Genomic DNA, 20736 nt, shown 5'->3' with positions numbered 1-20736 from the left:
ATGGAATGAATGTAAAACTAAAGTTCTCCCATGTAAACTATCATATAATTCACAATAAAACATTTTTAAAAATCTTCTGTAGACTTACTTTTCTGAACCCTTTCTTGCACTGTGTTCCTCACTGCTTATCACTGAATTGCACACATTGTTACATTTTACTCTAGGTGTGTCAGTGTGTACTTGTCTAGTCATCTCCACTGGCTTTTTTTCTAAGAGTAGGGCTATTACCACAATTTTCTCTTTATGACTTTTGATGACAGTAACTACATTTTTGAACTAAGGGAGGGGTTAAGACAAAATGTGTTTCCATTTCTGAGTTTACTGATGTAAGAAGCCTTATCAGCTTTAATAAAATGAAATTTCATTGACATTTTGTATGTAATGAATTACCCTTATTTAAAAGAAACGAAATGAGAAATGTCCTGGAAATACTCAGTACTTAGTCATACCTATGGTTCTTGGCCAGTAGTAGCTCAATAAATATTTGTTGGTTGACGTTAGTTATAAATTTTTTAAAAGCTGTAACATATTATTTTCTCACATGGGTGGATGTTACATGTGTTTATTGCCAGAGGATAAATGACTAGGTTGTCAGCATAACTTTGCTCAGGAAGTGTAACCATTGCCAGAGTTTTTATTGATTTACCTATAAAATGATGTTTGCTGCAGATTATTATAAGAGAAAGTGGAAAGACAAAAAAGGCCAGTTTGGTACAGGTGAAATGTAAATTTCTTTGAATTGAAAAAACTCTAATATTTGGTAAAAGACACCCACTTTTATCTGGGACACATTTTGTTGTTGTTGTTAAGCATTATTCCTTTACTTCTTGGCTTAATTTCTTTTACATTATACTGAATAGAATCCTTTTTTTAAGAAGGCCTTTGAAATTTCTGTAATAAGGGCTCTTAGTTCATTGGATTCCTGGAGACATTGCAGTCAGTATAAGCACTGGACCGAAACGTTGGTTTGAACCACCAAGTTGGTGGTTCAAGCTCACCAGCTGTTTCTCGGAATCCCTCTATCAGGGTAGCTGTGAGTCGGAGTCATTCCTTGGCACTTGACAACAAAAATGCATATTCTCAGAGCATATTGAAATTTTACATATGTGAAAAAGTTGTGTGATAATGCAGAAGTTTTACATGCATTGGTAAAGAAATGGGTAAGACATTGTTAATTGACTTGGGACTCTGGCATCCTGTATTGAATAAGATTTAACTCTGGTAGAAAGAATGCCCAAGGGAACTTAGGAAGTATGCTGTTTAGTTAGTAGCTCTCCTTTTTGACTCCTTGTTGACTACCTTTGCCAAGATTACAGCACACCAGGATCACATAGTAGGATCTTCTCTAAATAATTATATAATTAAGGACTTAAGGTCGGCAGTTCAGACACACCAGATGCTCCTTGGGAACCTTATACAAGGTTGTTGTGAGTCAGGACCACTTAACAACAACAACAACAAAGGACTTAAAATTATGTTTTTAATAGGATTTTTTCTTCTTCATTTTAAAATAGTTGCCAAAATTTTGGATCTGGTTGATTTCACATTATGTTTAATGAGAGATGAGAATGGCATCCATCTTCAGCTCATAGTTTTTCGGTGGCTGTGTTTCCCTAGTTCACTGCCTTCTCAGTAGGCAGTGTCAAGGGCCTGTGCTTGTTACTGTTGGATTTCACATGCTATAGCCTGACACTGTGCAGATTCGTCCACTTAGGGAATTGAATGATAGAGCAGGAGTAGCATCCTGGTCAAGTCTGTGTATAATCTGTGTTGGCTTCTGGAGGGGGGAAAGTAGGTGTAGAAAGAGATAAGGAGGGAGAGGAGATGTTGCCGAGGCGTAGATAAATGGAGATCGGAAGGGGTGGGTCCAAAGTCCTTTTCAGTAGGACTAGATAGTAGCCCAAAGCCTAACTGTCTGCTAATCATCTTTGCAAAATGCAGGTAGGCATATGAGTGGATGGGAGGCTTGATGGCTCCAGTCTGGCTCTGTGTGGCCTTGTAGCCAACTATTCCCAACTTCTCCTGAAAGTGACAGAGAAATTGCCATTGGGGAAGGTCTCTATTGTTTGTCTGCAAAATATGCTTCTGGTCTTTCTGCAGTTGCTCTTGCCTCTGTCTGTGAGCGCCACCCACATCTCCTCACAACAGCTGCTACATGCTACTAAATACTAAACCCCCTCCCCCAGCTTGGTACATATGTCTAGTCTAGTCAATGTAATATTGTAATCCTTATCCTGCTAATTCTTAGCTAGAATTCCAGCCAAATGACTGTGGTGAAATTGCTGTAATAGGCCATCTAGTAGAGTCCAACTCATGGTGGCCCCATAGGACAGAGTGGAACTGCCCCATATGGTATCCAAGGCTGTAAATCATTACAGAAGCAGATGGCCACTTGTTTCTCACATGGTGTGGTTGGTGGGTCCCATCCCCTTACCTTTCCTTTCACAGCCAAGCACTTTAAGCAATATTTTGCCAGGGCTCTTAATAGGACAAAAGGAACTTAATCCAGTCATTTCTCATGGGGAACTAATGGCACTAATCCATTTATTTTCTATTTTCATACATGCCTCTCATCTCTTTTAAGTTGCAAAAGTGATAAAAATCCCTGCCTAGTTCAATGCATGTTTTGAAGGTATGAACCCTCTGGCCTAGATTATCTCCTGACCTGTGACCTATTCATTTATATGCACTGTTGACCAGTATCCTGTGTTTCTTAACCAGTCCTGTTTCTGCTGTCTCCTTTTTGGGAGGGCTGAAGAAAGTTATCTAGCATAATGAGTAGAGGATATAGTTATAAACTATATCCTCACAAAAGCGTAACCGTGGAAGGAACCCCCTAAAATGAACACAAAGTCCTTGTGAGTAATAAATGCACACAAAACAGATTCACGAAGGTATTATGCTCTGAACCACTTGTATCCTGATTCTTGGAAGGCTTCCAAATCCAGAGCGGAAGTCTAATGGTTTGCTGTTTCCGTCTTCTCTGCCCTTTCTCTATCGCTTTCCTCTCTGTCTTTGCTCTCTTTGCTCCTGGGACAATTGCACAAGCAGAATAAAGAGGAGTTGCTTTGCGGTAAGCTGTGTCCGTTTGTGAAGTCCTGCTACACTTGTTTTAATTCTGGGTATTGTGTACAATACAGAGTGTGTTGAGATCATTCTCACATCCACTTCCATGTGAAATTATACTCCCGCAATATATGGAGAAAGAAAACTATTGTCAGAGCTCTTGATGTGGTGGTGGTGTGCCATCGAATTGGGTCCGATTCATAGCAACTCTGATAGGGTTTGTGAGGCTGTAAATCTTTCTCCCATGGAGTAGCTGGGAAATTCAGACTATAGATCGTGCAGTTAGCAGCCCATCTTGTAATCCGCTATACTATCAGGGCACCTTGCACTTGGTAAGAGAGGGCTTCAGAAAGAGTTCGGGAAACTGGAATTTAACAATAATGGAATTTTTTAATCAACATTTTGAAGTCTCTTCAGACTTTTAAAATCTAGCCAAGTAATTCTTTCCTGCTCAGGAGAGTTCAGGGGGATGGGATGGGTGAAGAGAAATGAGAAAACATACATAAAAGTGAAGGTAATCAGTAAACTTTCATTTTCTTTAAGTCAGATAGCTCTTTTGATTCCAGTCTTGTATCAGGGCTTAGTTGTGGTGTTACAGCAAATACCAAGCATCTGCTGCAGGCAAATTCCCATGCAAGGCAGGGAATACAAGATAAATATGACCTAGATCCTGACCATGTTGGTGTTGTTAGCTGCCATGGAGTCGTCCCCCAACTAACAGTGACCCTATGCATAGAAGAATGAGTTCCTGCATCATCTCCATGATTGGTTGAATGAAACACTGCCCAGTTCCTGCACTATCTCCGTGATTGGTTGTGCATGGACCACTGTGACTCATAGTGTTCATTGGCTGATTTTTAAAACTAGACTACCAGGCTGTTGTCCGAGCTCTTCAGCATCATAGCAATCCATCAGCCTCCATTGATGAGTAGTGACTGGTAACTGCTCATGAGGTACACTTACTGGGAATCAAACCTGCTCTCCTGCATTGTTGTTGATGTTAAGCGCCTTTCAGTTGGTTCTGACTCATAGCAACCCTGGATTGGGTTTCAAAGGAGCAGCTGGTGAGTTTGAACTGAAGACCTTGTGGTTCGCAGTCCAGTGCTGAGCCACAGTGCCACACCAGAAGTCCTATATGTTGTTGTTAAGTGTCATCAAGTCGATTCCGACACATAGCGATCCTGTATAGGATTTCCAAGGAGCAGGTGGTGAGCTTGAACCACCGACCTTGCAGTTCAAATGACTTTACAGTCTGGCATATTAACCCACAGTGCTACACCAGGATTCCAGAAGTCCTGTAGAGGAGGTGAGAATTCTGTCACTGAGTCACCACTCACTGCCCCCTGCCCCCCAGCCTGCCCATAAAGATAAACAAGAGACTTCAAAAACTTGAATGGAATTTTGCCACAAACTTTCTGAAGTTCCCTCATATAATGTAGTTGAGAGAGATGAGGCAAATACATAGTAACTGGAAGCAAAATAAGATGTGCTCAGTAAGAGAGTTTTCTCTAAGGTATCTGAATCAAAGGAAAGTAATATCTTTTGGTTTTCCTATTAGTGGTAGTATTATACTATCACACTTGTTTAGTGGTGGTGAATAAGGTTTCCATTGGCAGAGATGAGTAGGAATATTTCAGGCAAAGGAGTGGCATGAGCAGAGTCAAGGGGGAGTGTTTGGGTGTAATAACAATACTGAGATGTAGGATACAGGGAACTCTAGGTGGTATGGTAAGGGGGAAGGGAGATAGGGCTCTACTTAGTGGCTTTGATCAAAGGTCTGGCTAATTCAACAGGGAAGAAAGAGAAACTTTGGAAAAATGCTTAGTGTTGTGCTTTTTAAGATTTAGTTAACAGTGTTGTAATTAAATGGTTTGAGGCAGCGGTCTTGTGGAAGTTCTTGCCAATGGTTTGAGAGAAAAAAATATGTGCTTAAACTCAGGTGATATCAGGAAGAATTAATAAATTGAAATCTTCATTTGTGGTATTGGGGGATGGAGAACATAGAGGATGCAGAGGGGCAAGAAGTGAGGCTTGGGGCTGCTGTTAGCAAATCAGAAAATGGTATCATTTTTTACCTTAATGATTTTTTGTTTTATTTTCTTTAGGGCTTCATAGCTATAGGATAGAATGAATATACATATATATATATGATATAGCTAGATGGAATGGTGCTACAGCATAATGCACTGGACTACAAGGTTGTTGGTTCAAATTCACTAGCCACTCCTTGGAAACCCTATCATGTCACTATGAGTTGGAACCAACTTGAAGGCATGTAACAAAAACAAAATATAGATATATATCTGTGTGTGTGTTGTTGTTGTTGTTAAATGCCATTGAGTTGGTTCCGATTCATAGTGACCCTGAATAGGTTTTCCGAGGAGGAGATGGTGACTGCTCTTGGGGTCCACTGTTGATCCTACAGCACCACACTAGGACTCCACATGTATACTACTGGTGTGGTGCTCTAGGATAAGCACTGGACTGCTAGTCGAAAAATTGGTGGTTCAAACCCACTAGCTGCTCCTTGAAAACCCTATACAGGTCATTGTGAGTCAGAACCAACTTGATGGCAATATGTTATATCTTTCACAGGGCAAAAGAAAAAATTATAAGTATCAACATTTAACAAATTAAGAAGGTTTTTTTGGAGCCAGCCATCAGATTTCATGAATCAAGAAGCTAAAAAAAATTGTTGACTATAGATAGCAAAAAAGTACAAAAGCAAACATAGAATGAGAAGTAGTTGGTCTTTGCTCATAGACGGTGACAACTTCTGTCTTAGAATCAACCACCTCTTTTTCCTTGAGAATTGCTTAAAACACACACACATTCCTAAGTACAGTCCCAGTGAACTTACGGCATGTCCTAGCAGAGATTCTGTCCTCCCTGCCTACCCGCTAGACATTTTTGGGTAGGCACTCTTGGTCTGTTGGGTATTTCTTTTTAACCGTAGTTCAGAAATCCTAACGCCATGGACTGTGATCATTGGTTCTTAAATGCTAAATGAAAGTTGTAGATACACTTCCTCAAGGCTATTAAGTTGACCAAGTCCACTCTGCTCCAGCTTGAAAAGAGCTTTCTGTCACTGCAGTGACACACCAGAAACACCACTGTGAAGGGTATTGGAGCCAGCCAGGCCAGAGATGGAATGTTGGCTTCTAAGCAGCAGTGTGACTGAGGCCAGGAACCCTCTCCGGGCTATTGTGATGACGTGGTTGAGATGAAGAATGTTTATCACACAGTGCTCGCAACTACTACACTCATTACATAGTAGGGCTTCTTTCCCCCAAAGCTTTTCGGACTTTGTCCCTAACCCTGATACTTAGTCCCTGTGCTTTTTACTGAATCTCAGCTCTTGAATACAAAGCATCTCCAGGGTCTTCTACAAGAAATACTCATAAGACAAGCAAAATGTGAAGCGATTCTGGAGGGTGCAATTGCTGCAGCTCAACAGTTCCTTACCCAGCTGCTATGTTTATTATTCATTAACACAGCAGGGTGGTAAATGTAGGTAGATGCATTCCTTAAGGTTCCACATGATATGTTTACCCTACGAAACAAAGTAATCAAAGTAGTATGCCCTTTTGCTCAGCATTATCACCACCCACCACATACTAGTAGTGTTTATTTTTCCAGATAGTTGGCTTGTTTCAGGGTTAGCTGCATGCAGAGTACTTCATTTTATCGTTTATATTTATGATAAGTAGTGGGGAAAGAGACGATGCTTTTTGAAGCTAGATTACTTTAGTTTACTCCTGGTTTATAAAGGAACAGAAAATTGGGGAAAGGAAGCAAATATTTTGACTGATGTGGTTAAACACCGTAATCTGTTGACAGTAAAGATTCTGTATTTTACCACTTCCTCTGTTACTTAACAAAATGCCCCCCCCCCACCTTTTTTCCCCATAGGCCTTAGTATAACTGGCTAAGGAAAGCCTGTAGATAGAGGAACATTAAAAACTAATATTAAAGAGAAAAGAATTTGAATCTCCTATCAGTCTCCACGGTCAGTTTATTGTGTTTCTGTTTGTGTGTGTGTTGTGTGTGTACTCTTTTTAACAATTGGAACAAATTCACAGTCATACAACTATGATGAGACCATGGGGAAAAGACGGCTAGAATTCTTTTCAGGCCTTTATAGTATAATTTTAAATTTTTAAATGTGGACTTTTAAATTCGTGGCATTGTGTAAGGCTGTGGACGTTACCAGCTGATTTTTTTTTTTTTTTTTTTGTTAGTTTATTAGTTGCTTTTAAATTTTGATAATTTTTAAGTATAAAAAGCCTAAGCGTGTTATCTAATTGAGTGAGCTTGTTGTATAGAAATCCCCTTGGAAGGACATGCATTAAGCTGGTGCTCAAAGTGGCTGTTGGAAACTTTGACATTGGAATGGGAGCACTTTGAAGGAGATTCTGAGAAAGTATTATTTTGTCTGAGGACTTGTCTTTTTGATATATGGTAACATAAGTGTTCTTGAGAAATACTTGTCATTTCTTGAGTTGAAAATATTGAAAAGAAAAATTGAAGCCTTGGTTGCAATATTGAAGGATTCTATGGACAAATATATTGAATGATGCAGGAAGTAGCCAAAGAAGATAGAGACGGTCTAGTCACAGTACCAAAAATTTTGTCCTGATGTTAAACCATTTTAGGAGGTATATCGCATTATCATGTGAACCTATGGTACTGGAGAAATAAGTTCAAGCTATACTGAAACCCTGTACAAGGTCGTGATGAGTCGGAACTGACTCCACAGAAACAACAACAATACTGAAGGTATTAACGAAAAACAAGGAAGGCTCCAGGAATTGATGGAATACCTATTGAGGTGCTTCATTAAATAGATACAACGCTGGAAGTGCTCATTTGTCTTTGCCAGGAAATTTGGAAGACTGCTACCTGTTCAGTAGACTGGAAGAGATCCATATTTGTGCCAATTCTAAAGAGAGGTAATTCAACAGAATGCAGAAACTGTCAAACAGTTATCAGTCCTGGTGTGGCACTGTGGAATAAGGCACTGGACCGCACGCAGTTGGTTTGAACCACAAGGTCAGTAGTTGAAACTCACCAGCTGCTCCTTGGAAACCACCTTGTACAAGGTCACTATGAGTCAGCACTTGACAGCAACACTCATTAACACACACTAACACAATTTTGCTGAAGATCATTCAGAACCAGTTACAGCCGTATACTGACAGAACTGCCAGAAATTCAAACCTGATGCAGGAGAGCACCTGGAATAAGGCATATCATGCTGATATCAGGTGAATCTTGACTGAAAGAGACACCAGAAAGAGATTTTCCTGTGTTTTATTAACTATGTAAAGGTATTTGACTGTGTGGATCATAAAAAATTATGGGTAAGATTACAAAAATAGGAATTCCAGACCACTTAGATCAAGAGGCTGAACAGAAAAAGGGAATGTCACATGGTTTAAAATCAGGAAAGATGTGTGTCAGGGGTTGTATCCTTTCACTGTACTTAGTCAATCTGTATACTGAACAATAACGTAAGAAGCTTGAGTATATGGTAAAGAATATGATATCAGGATTAAAGGAAGACTCATTAACAACCTTCAATATGCAGATGACACAGCCTGGCTTGCTGAAAGTGAACAGGACTTGAAGCACTAACTGATAAAGGTAAAAGATGGCAGCATTCAGAATGGACTACACCTCAAAATAAGTAAAACAGAAATCTTCAGCCAAGATGCTGCAATATCATGCTAAATGGAGAAGAGACTGAAGTTGTGAAGTATTTCGTTTTCCTTGGATCCACAATCAATGCCCATGGAAACAGCAATAAAGAACTCAAATGACATATTGCATTAGGCAGAACTGCTGCAAAAGGTTTTAAAGTATTAAAAGATAATGATGTCCCTTTGAGGACTAAGCTGTGCCTAGTGGAGCTGTGGTATTTTCAGGTTTCTCATATGCATATGAAAGTTGGACAGTAAGTAAGGAAGACTGAAGAAGAATTGAGAGTGGCAAGACTTCATCTCATGTACTTTGGACATGTTATCAGGAGGGAGCAGTTCCTAGAGAAGAGGAAGTCTCTTTACAGAGGTGGAGTGACACCATGGCTGCAACACTGGGCTCAAACATAGTAAAAAATTGTAAGGCTGGCTCAGGGCCAGGGAGTGTTTGTTGTGTTGTGTTGTGTTGTGTTGTGTATGTGTATGGTGGTGGTGTCCCGTCAAGTCAGTTCCAACTCATAGCGAGCCTGTATTTATTTCCAAGACTATAAATATCTACAAGAGCAGAAGGCCTCATCTTTCTCACATATATATGGGCCACTATAAGTCCTGGTGTGGTGATGTTGAGTAAGCCCTAGACTGCTAACCTCAGGGTCAGTGGTTCAAACCCACCAGCCACCCCAGTGAACCTAATATAGGATCACTGAGTCGTAACTGACTCTATAGCATTTAACTACAAGTCAGAACCTACTTGACTATACCTAACAACAACAGAAGTGTATGGGTGGTGTAAAAGATTAAGTTCTTGAAAACTACCTGAAAGATTGCTAGTTCAAACCAGTCCAGAGGCACCTTGGAAGAGAGGCCTGGTGATCTGCTTCTGAAAGGTCACAGTCTTAAAAGCCCTATGGAGCACAGTTCTACTCTGTAACACATAAGGGTTTGCTATGAGTTGGAATCAACTTGACAGCAACTAACAAAAGTGTGAGCTTCGTGCTCTGCTTTTGGAAGAATTTGTACTTGGTCTATAAGACTAATGTGTAAGAAACAACCAGTAGAAGATAGCCTGTAATCAAGTTTAATTATGAGCTCCAAGAATTTAGACATGGAGCATGTTAATAAGTATGGAAGTTTCCAAGAGAAGTAGCATGGCAGTGGGATCTTTAAGGCGTGAAAATGAGATTACTAGGTGAAGCCTTTAAAAGATGTGCTGGTAAAGCTGAGTAGTCTAGAATTAAGAGGATTTGCTTTGGAGAGAGGTTTTAAACTGAAGACACCATACAACCATCATGGATCCCTGTTTTATGTATAGTGAGATACCGAGACTGGATTGTGGGAAGCCTTGAAACTATGCATTGTAGAGTTCAGTTGCCTTGGCAGAAACAGTGCATGGTAAGAAGAGTTTTTAGTGAGAGTTTCATTTTAGGGGCAATAAACCCTGAGTTAAGGTTGTGGTAGTGCCTGGGAATCCAATGTTGTTACCCTTAGTATTGAGGAAATAATTCCATGAACTCCTCATCCCCCCTTTTTTTTTCTGTGACCTTTGATTATTATTCCACTCCAACCCACTCTTTCTTCACACACACACCTCCCATACACAAAAATCCTATTCATTCACATTTCTGTGTTACTGTTAGGTAAGAATCCTGTATAATCCTTCCCAGGAATATTTGCATTTTTAGTGGGACAAAATGTCATGAGAAAGCAATGCCTCTGAAAATATTTTCAAATGTGAAGGACTTCAAATTTTTTTGTGTTCCTAAAGTCAGAATATGTAGGTGGAACCGATTGGAAGAAAATGCGAAGATGTTGTGTGAGTGCTGTTCGAGGCGCCTGGAGATCTAGTGCAGTGCTTGGCACTTGGTTTTTCTAGCTGCCAGCTGAGTCACCTTCAACTCATGGCCTCCCCATGCGTGTCACAATAGACCGTGCTCCACAGGGTTTTCAACGACTTGTTTTTCAGAAGCAGATTAGCAGACCTTTCTTTGGAGGTACCTCTGGTGAACTTGAACTTCTCATTTTTTGGTTAACAGCTGTACGTGTTAACTGCTTGCACCACACAGGGAGGGCACTCTCATGCTAAATGAATAAGTGAATTGATAAATGAAGACCAGAGATCCAAGATGTTGACGGAGGAATAAAAGAAGGAGATAGAAAGAGATTTTTTACAGAAGGATAATATGACTTGACAACTATGTAGGCCTAAGATAGTTAGGGAAAAGAGTTTTTTTGTTTTGTTTTTAATCCTTAGATACAGGATCCAACTGCTTGTAAATTCAGTGCCAGACCAAGAACATGGGTGAGTCCTGTGTTTAATCCTAGGGACACAGAGAGTTATAATTTTAAAGTTAGTATTTGACAACTTTTCTTCAGTTCACTTGTTTATATAAGTTGTCATGTGCGTTATCTTACTTCTTCATTCTACCTAATGCCCTCTGTTCAAATCTTCTGCCTTACTGTGTGCTCAGGAAAATGAGAGGATAAGCAGGATTTCAAAAGAAATGCTGCACTCAGATTTCTTGAAAAAAATAACTCCCAATTTTTAATTCTTTTCTTAAAAAAAAAAAAAAAATATTGCTGTTGAGTGATTTTGGAATCAGGGTGAGCCCACGTGTCAGACTAGAACTGTGCTCTGCAGTTTTCAGTGACTGACTTTTTAGAAGTAGATTATCAGGTCTTTCTTTCAAGGTACTTCTGGGTGTCCTGGAACCTCCAACCTTTTGTTTAGCAACTGTGAGCTGAGCTCATTAACAGTTTGTAAAACCTTATTCCTAACAATATTTGTCACTTTAAAATTTCTGTAGGACAGCATTTATTATATATATATATATATATATGTGTGTGTGTGTGTGTGTGTGTGTGTGTGTGTGTATATATATATATATATATGACATTTTTATAGAGAGGATCCTGGTGTGATACTGTAGCATAAGCACTCAATCCTAGGGTCGCTTGAACTGCAAGGTCGGTGACTCAAACCCACCAGCTGCTCCTCATAAGTCCAGACCCTCTATAGGACTTCTGAGGAGCGGCTGGTAAGTTTGAACCACCGACTTTGCAGTTAGCAGTCCAGTGCTTATCCTATAGCGCCATACCAGGACTCCACATATATATGTAATTGTGTTATAGAAGTTATGCTTAAAATGACTTTTTTTTGCCTCCCATTTGCACGGAATAAGGTGCTGTCAGCGTATGCAGAGCTAACACCCTATATCTGCCTCCTAAAAGCAGTCCTTCTCTTATACGCAGATTTTCTGGGATCTGTATAAATAAATATTCCTGCCTGCTGACCAGTATTCTGTGTTTATGAAACACATACAGAAAACACACCAGCTGTCGAGAGAGAGTGACTATGACTAGCGAACTTAATTTGGTTTAATGTGTGGTGTGTCCTGTTTGACCTCGGCAGAAATAAAAAATTGTACCTGTTTTAAATGCTCGTATTGGAAGTTTAAAAAAAAAAAAAAAAAAATCTAGAGTCATGTATCCTTTGGAAAAATCTTGGGGTTATTTTAGTGTAGATAAAAGTACATGTTTAATGTCAGATAGACTTGAAAAATGTTTCACATTGCGCCTTAATCACAGATTCGGTTATTATGAATCCTGAATTAATGAGAGTCTGAATTACTATTTTTTTTAATCTTGCTGCTTTTTTTTCTTTCTTTCTTTGTTTTCTAGACGATTGGCTGGCAACGACCTTTCTTTTATCCACCCCAAAGCCTTGTCTGGGTTGAAAGAACTCAAAGTTCTGTAAGTAATGCAATTTTAGAGTTTCACAGTTGGCTGTGTATTTTCTTTCTGCATAGTCAACATGCCTGGAGCTAGGTTAAGCACTGTTTCTTTTAGTTCAGGATTAAAAGATTTAAGGGAGTGGCCAATGGGTGGGTAGTGTGGGAGGGCAGAGGTTGATTTCTGCAACCTTGTGTCTAGATAACAAAAGTTTAAAACCCTAAATAACAGGCATTCTGACCACCAGTGCATAGTTGAAAGTTACGGCTTTTTGTACATCTAATGCATTAAATCAAAACTATATTTAAGTTTAACTGGAAGGGTTTAAGAATCCCTCGTGGCATAGTAGATGAGGGTTGGGCTAGTAGCCTCAAGGTTGGCAATTCAAACTCACCAGTTGCTCCTCGGGAGAAAGATGAGACTCATACCCAGAAACCCTAAGGAGCAGTTCTAATCTGTCCCATAGGGTCACTGTGGGTTGAAGTCAGCTCAATGGCAGTAGGTTTGGTGCTCACATAGCTATTGTTGTTGCTAAGTGCCATCGAGTTAGTTTTGACTCATAACAACCCTGTATAGGGTTTCCAAGGAGCAGCCTTGCAGTTAGCTCTCCAGTGCTTGTCCCATAGCTCTATACCCAAATTTCCTATATAGCTATAAGAATTTTGAATTAACTGACTGTAAAGGTAAAAATACTTACAGGGGCTCTAAATATTAAATAATTTTAGCATGAACACAGGAGATTGAGGTACCTAGGATTTATATAACCTGTGAGGGATCAGGAATAATTCTTGAGTGTGGTCAGGAGCTCGGAGGCTGGTGGGTTGGGCAAAGGTGCACTGGCTGCCAGTCTTACCTAGCGGGTGAACTTCAGCAAGTCAATATACCCCTCTGGTTCAGGGAGCTAGGTGGGCCAGTCTATGATTTTAATAGTTCATGTTAAAACAGTCATGAAGTGGTGATTTTATTTATGTGCCTAGGATCAGGCAGTGTTTCATTCTGCTGTGCATAAGGTCTCTATGAGTCGGTATTGACTCGATGGCACCTAACAATAACAACAGTAACGACATGAGACAGAAATGACAAGAACTTCTTTGTAGGACTGCTCTTCGGGCTCTGCTTGATGATTAAAGCCCTAGTTATGTCCTGACTGACCCCAGATGCACTGAGGAATAGTAAATTGACTTTTCTCTTGTCTTTGTTTCTGGACTGTGTTTCATTTAATTTGAAAAGGCATTTGGGATTCCAATGGATTTTTATTTTATCTCCCAATTAACTTGTTATACCTCCCAGTTAACATTAATTTGGAAGACAGCTACCTGCCAGCCAACTGGAAGACATATATACTTGGGTCATTCCAAAGAAAGATAATTCACGAAAGACAGAAATTGTCTCAAAAAATATCAATATCATATGCAAGTAAAATTTTGCTCAAGACTATTCAAAATTGGGTATAGCAGTATATCAACAGGGAACTGCCCGAAATTCCAACCAGATTCAGAAGAGGACATGGAACATAGGATCTCGTTGCTGGTGCCTGGTGAATCTTGGCTGAAAGAGAAAACCAGAAAGATATTTGCCTGAGTTTTATTGACTATGCAAAGGGATTCAGCTGTGTGGATCATAACAGATTATGGCTAACAGTGTGAACAATGGAAATGCCAGAGCTCTGGTAGCGTAGTGGTTACGAATCGGGCTGCGAACCTTAAGGTCAGCGGTTCGAAACTACCAGCCGCTCCGCGGGAGAAAGATGAGGCTTTCTACTCCCGTAAGGATTTACACCCTCGGAAACCCTGTACAGGGTCACTATGGGTCGGAACCGACTCGATGGCACTTAACAACTTAACTTAACTTTTGTACTCATATGGAAATTGTACATAGACCAAGAGGCAGTTGTTCAAACACAACAAGGGGATATTGGGTTGTTTAAAATCAGGAAAGGTTTTGCGTCAAGATTCTACAAGAGTCAGTCCAAAAGTATTGCTACTACAGTTCCAATTCATGTGCGCATAAATTTATCACACATAAAATGTATTTAAACATATATATGAGGTCAGCGGATGGCTTCAGATAAGTTCTCTCAATAATACACTTGTCTTAGTTGGGTTGTGTGTGTGTGTGTGTGTGTGTGTGTGTGTGTTTAAGGTACTTTTTGTGCCATGGGAAGAAAACAATTTTGAGATCAGGACTAATAACCAATTAATAACTCCAACTGCACATTCTCCCAAATCATTGAAGCTTTGCAACAAGTTTATGGGAATGCTGCCCCACATAAAACAACAGTTTTTAGATGGATGAAGCGTTTTAAAGACGGCCAGGAAGACCTCAAAGATGAACCAAGAGAGGAAAGATGATCAACCTAAATGAATGAAGAAATTGTGACAGAAGTCCAGAAGCTGGTAGAAGAAGACTATAGAATTACTGTTGATGTTGTAGCTACTAAAGTTGCAATCTCACGTGATTCGGCATTTTCCATTTTAAACAAACATCTTGGCCTCAGCAAGCTTTTTGGCTCAATGGGTGCCCAAACCTTGCCATAAAGCTACCTCAAAGAGCAATTTTAAAACTAAAGTCTTTTAAGCTAGATCAAAGTTAATGAAGATGATTTTATGCAATGAATAATAAGGAGTCAAATGTTGGATATGCCATTCCAAGCCAGAGAGGTATGAGCTAATCAAAACAGTGGCTTTTTGAGGGAATCCTTTGGGTCAGTAAAATTCGTCAGAAATATCCGCTGAGATTATGGCAACTCTTTTTTTAGTACTCCATGTGAATAATCTTAATAGATTTTTTCCTGAAGGACTCAGGATAATCATGGGAGTTTATCGTGATAAAGTTTTAAGAAAATCGAAAGCTTCATTGATGGGAAAAACGCCAAGAAAGTTGCACCAAGCAATTCCCCCCTCCCCCATCAAGACAAAGTACTTGTTCATTCTTTGAGGGTAGCAAGGGCTGTTCTATGAGTATTTTATTGGGAAACTGTACCATCCACCCAACAGCCTTGATCTTATGCCTTCAGAATTCTTTTTGTTGCCTTAAGTCACAGAACATTGAAAATGAACAAGATTGGAGTCCATCGAGGATGCCAAAACTATTGTTTTGATGAGTTGTAAATCAAAGAGTGCAGATTTATTCAGGAAAGAAATTGAACAGTGCCTTCAAAGGTATATAGACCTAGATGAAATCAAGAAACAGTAGCTTCCCATTTTGATGTTTTCATTTAATGAAGGTTTCTATGAATATGTAGTAATGCTTTTTTACTTAACCCTCTTTTTCAACATATGTAATTAATCCAAGTAACTGGACTACATGCAGAAGAGTGCAGCATCAGGATTGGAGGAAGGCTCATTAAAAACAACCTGTGGCTATGCAGATGACACAACCGTGCTTACTGAAGATGAAGATGTCTTGGAACACTAAAATGATGAAGATGTCTTGGAACACTAAAATGATGAAGTTTGAAAAATTCATCCTTAACGTAAAGAAAACAAAATCCTCACAAAAGGACCAATAAGCAACATCATGATAAATGCAGAAACTATTGAAGTTGTCAATGATTATATTTTTCTTATATCCATAATAAATGCCCATGGAAGTAGCAGTCAATCACATGACATAGTGCATTAAGCAAAGATGTCACTTTGAGGAATAAGATGCACCTGACTAAATCCATTGTATAAGTCATGTCACGTGCTTGTGAAAGCTGGTCAGTGAATAAGGAAAATCAAAGATAAATGGATGTCTTCAAATTACGGTGTTGGCAAAGAATATTGGGGTATACAGCCAGAAAAGTGAGCATTTCTGTTTTGAAAGGAGTACAGACAGAATTCTCCTTTAGAAGCGAGGAGGTTAAGGTTTTGTTTCATGTACTTTGGATATTTTATCAGGAGAGGCCAGTCCCTGGTGAAGGGCATCATGCTTGGTAAAGTAGAGGGCCAGTGAAAAAGAGGAAGACCATCAAGAAGATGGATTTACACATGGACTCACATATAGCAATGATTGTGAAGACGAGTCAGTATCGGGCAGGGTTTCATTTTATTCTACATGGAGTCACTATGACTCTAAACCACCATTGGGAATGTGGATTAGCCACGTTAGGAGATGGCTTGGTACAATTCCCTAGGTTTCATTTCTGCCTTTATAACAAACACTTCTTACGTTTTTGCAGTTTCCTTGTGTACATTTTACCTTCTCCCACAGCCTTTTTGACTACTGAAAGTTTTTGTATTTTGAAACAAATGGCATTTAAAGATATGATACTAATTTTTTTTTTTTTTTTTTAACAAATGGGTAATTACTGCTCATTTACTAACCAAAAATTTACTTCCAGAACCCTCCAAAACAATCAGTTGAAAACAGTGCCCAGTGAAGCCATCCGGGGACTGAGTGCTTTGCAGTCTTTGTAAGTATCTTTTGGGGTTTTTATAGTTTTGTTGTCCTTTTTAGGTCTAATTGGCATAAAATAAACTCCATATTGAAAGTGTAAATTTGATACATTTTGGTATATGTATGGAGTCCTGATGTAGTGCTGTAGGATAACCACAAGGTTGGTGGTTCAAACCCACTAGTCACTCCTTGGGAATCCTATACAATATCACTATGAATTGGATATGTGTATGAAGGGTCTTCAGAAAGTTCATGGATAAATGGAATTAAAAGATCAATTTTTTTCTTTTTAACTTTTTGTGAACTGAGTGTTAGTTTATAGACAAGGTCATCAGTTTTACATTCGATAAATTATAGACTTTGTTTCATCTCAATGAGTGCAATCCTCTCAGTGAAACAACAGCAGTTCCTCCCTGTGGCTCCTATATCCAGTCCACCTTCCTTGCCATAACTTCTGAACTTTGTCCACAAGTAAATGTTGCCCTTTTGATCTGGAACAATTAACTACTGGTTTGTGATCATACCTTACTATTGTTCTTGTCTCCCTTATATACCTACCTGCTGCTTCTTGTCTCCCCTATATACCTATCTGCTGCTTGGCTGAAAATTAGGCCATGAGTGAGAGTTCTGTTTCACATTTTCTTTCTTTTTTTAAAGTTTTTATTGTGAATTAAGTGATAGTTTACATGGGAGAACATTAACTTTACATTCATCCTATCGTATTTCATTTTATTGCAATGATTACAATCCCCTCCATGCATCATCAACCAAACAAAGGTTGCACCCCACAAACCTGCCCCCTGGCCATCAGCACATAGACCCTCTCCCTCCCTGAGTCCAAAGGCCCCCCGCTGCTCCATCTCTCCACGTCATAGTCTCTGCCTCCATTGCTGGCGTCACTGCTTCTCTGGATCGGGTCCTACACTCCGCTCTTCTCCCTGGATGATTCCAAGGACCTCCTCTCCTGAACTGCAAAATCAACCACTCCTCTGCTTTTGTTATAAAACGTCTACCTTTACATTTACAACAATCATAGTCAGTCCTGATAGCAATTATTCACTACTGAACTACAGGAGTCTTATCCCCATCTCCTTTAATCAGCCCTGTCTAGAAAGGTTGGAAACCACTCAGTGGAGATTCTACCTTCACACCGCACCCTCTGGAACTAGGCTCCCTCTTGAAAGTTTCTGAGCCTGTCACTTCTTGCCTTTGTAGGCCCACCCCCCCACCCCCCCATTTTGGGTAGCCACTGTCTTAAGTTGCCCATCCCTGTCAACCCTGTGTACCGAGGGGGGTGGGAATGATCCTTGCTATAAAAATTTGTTCCCTCTTTTAAGCTACTACATCCATAAGTATAGGTCAAGTTCATCAAATTGTAGCAGATTAGTCTTTTTTTTTTTCCCTCTTTATTTTTCTAGTTGAGTTCTAATCATCCAGCCACTGAAGCCAATTCAAGTGGGTACTGCCTGCCAAGTATGGTTGTTCTTATGCATCTTACCTCACTTCATATCAGCTGGTCGCTTCACTCTCCACTTTAGTCTTCTGTGGCCATGATCCCTGTCTCTGGGCCCAGGACTGCCCAGGACTCCCAAGGTCTTGCCATACTGCTGGCCAACCAGGTCTCAACTCGGGTTAACAGGAGTCTATTGAATATGGTCGGACTTAGCTCATAACTTCATTGATGTTTTTCCCCCTCTTCCCCTTATTGGTGACCACTGTGGTCACCAGCTAGACCACATGCCTGTTCATGTATTCCCCTTGAGTCTTAGTCTTGGAAGGGGGTTTGCCCTGAGAAGACCTGACCACTTGCCTTGAGGGCTCCCGGGCGAACAGCTTGCTTGTTCTTATAGCCGTCAATCAGACTGCCATTACTGTTTTTGATTTTTCCCGCTGGCCTTTCTTTCAAGAAGTATCTTCTGTTCTAGTTGCTCCAGGCTGGTCTGCTTGTCCTTTCAAGTGGAAATTTCCCACCTCAGAAGATTCTGGATGGGGATCAGGATTCCACCTATGGTCTTATGCAATGCAAAGGCTCCACAGGAAGCCTCCTTCCGTGGGCAGGTTCTAGCCCCATTTTAGGTTTTCCAATCAGTTATAGCTTGAAGATGGACTTGCAGACTTTCTATGGTGATTTTCTGACTATTACTCTTTCCCACTCAAGTGTCTATTTTACAATAGTTGTTGTTAAATGCTGGCGAGTAGATTCTGACCCATAGCGACCCTGTATAGGGTTTCCTAGAAGCAGCTGGTGAGCTTGAACCACTGACATAGCAGTTCAAATGGCTTTGCAGTCTGGCGCATTAACCCACAGTGCCACAAATCAAGATTCAAAAGACACCCAAACATCTTAACATTTTTTCCCCTCTTTTACCCATTCCAACCATGCCTCAGTCCCTGTATCCCAGAGCCCTGTTGTTCCAAGGTTATGCATACATCATTATTTACCTCTGTCCCACTTAGCCCATGCAAACCTGCCTAACTGTTATCCCATCTGCCTTGTTCTTCCATTCCCCTCACCCTTCTTGTGTATTACCCCCCCACACACCCAAACTATCCTTTGTCTATTCCTTACCCTGTGCTCCACCTTCCCCTCCCTCTCCTCACCCCACTCCAGACACCCCAGTAACTTGCAAATAATTTTTTTTCCCCCTTTAGTATGGGTACTTTTTCTTAAATCTTTTACAATAGTGGTCCTATGCAGTGTTTCTCCTTTTGTGACTAATTTCACTCAGCATAATGTACTCAAGGTTCATCCATGATAGTGGTGACTTGCAGCTTCCTTGTTATTTTTCAAGGTAGCATAATATTCCATTGTACCACAGTTTGTTTATCCATTCTTCCATTGATGAGTACTTAGGCTGTCTCCTAAGTAATATGCCCATTACATATCTTTTTGCTATTTGTAAATAGTGCTGCTATGAAATTGTTGTGCATGTATCTACTCGTGTTGACTTATATTTCTTGTGGATAAATACCAATTAGAGAAATTGCTGGATCATAAGGTATTTCTATTTCCAGCCTTCTGAGGAAGTACCATATTGCTTTTCAGAATGGTTGGACCATTTTGCATTCCCACCAACAATGCAGGAGGGTCCCAGTCTCTCCACATCCTCGCCAGCGTTAATTGTCCTATACTTTTTTGATCTTTACTATTATTGCTGGTGTGAGATGATATTTCATTATTGTTTTGATTTGCATCTCTCTAATGGCTAGTGATCATGAACATTTCTTTAAATGTTTGTTGGCTGCCCAAATCTCCTCTTGATGAAGTATCTGTTCATGTCCTGTGCCTATTTTTTAATTGTGTTATTTGTCTTTTTCTTGTAGAGGTGTTATAGTTTTCTATATATTTTAGAAATCAGTCCCTTGTCTGATGTGTTGTTGCAAATTATTTTTTCCCAGTCTGTGGGTAAGTTTTTTACTCTTTTGGTGAAGTCTTTTGATGCACATAAGTTTTTAATTTTTAGTGTGTCCCAATCATCTATTTTGTCTACTTTTGTTTGTATAAGTTTCAAAAAATGTTTGGCAGTCTGTGTGCCCTGTATTAGAACCCTCACATTTGTCCCTATTTTTTCATTGATGGCCTTTATAACTCTGGGATTCACATTTAGGTCTTTAATCCATGCTGTGTTGGTTTATGTATAAGATGTGAGGTAAAGGTCTTGTTTCAATCCTTTGCATACCGTTTTCCAGTTCTGCCACCACCATCTATTAAAGAGACTGTCTCCTCCCCTTGCAATATGTTTTGTCAAAAATCAGTTGACTGTGTGTGGATGGGTTAATTTCTGGATTCTCGATTCTGTTACCTTGATCAATGTATCTTTCATTGTACCAGTACCAAGTTGTTTTGATCACTGTAGCC

At 39.8% G+C, this 20736-nt stretch overlaps 1 protein-coding gene across 1 annotated transcript in view; it reads left to right on the top strand.

Moving 5' to 3' along the window:
• LGR4 (leucine-rich repeat containing G protein-coupled receptor 4) overlaps nt 1–20736 on the top strand; it is a 148909-nt gene that overhangs the window by 91628 nt on the left and 36545 nt on the right. The window contains exons 3-4 of the mRNA XM_006864849.1: nt 12444–12515; nt 16822–16893. Coding sequence (XP_006864911.1) covers nt 12444–12515; nt 16822–16893 — 144 coding nt within the window. The remainder of the gene's footprint in view (nt 1–12443; nt 12516–16821; nt 16894–20736) is intronic.

Source organism: Chrysochloris asiatica, unplaced genomic scaffold (genome assembly GCF_000296735.1).
Source record: "Chrysochloris asiatica unplaced genomic scaffold, ChrAsi1.0 scaffold00072, whole genome shotgun sequence".
Taxonomy (NCBI): domain Eukaryota; kingdom Metazoa; phylum Chordata; class Mammalia; order Afrosoricida; family Chrysochloridae; genus Chrysochloris; species Chrysochloris asiatica.
Note: the sequence above shows the minus strand (reverse complement) of the source record. Positions and strands in the feature narration are given on the sequence as shown.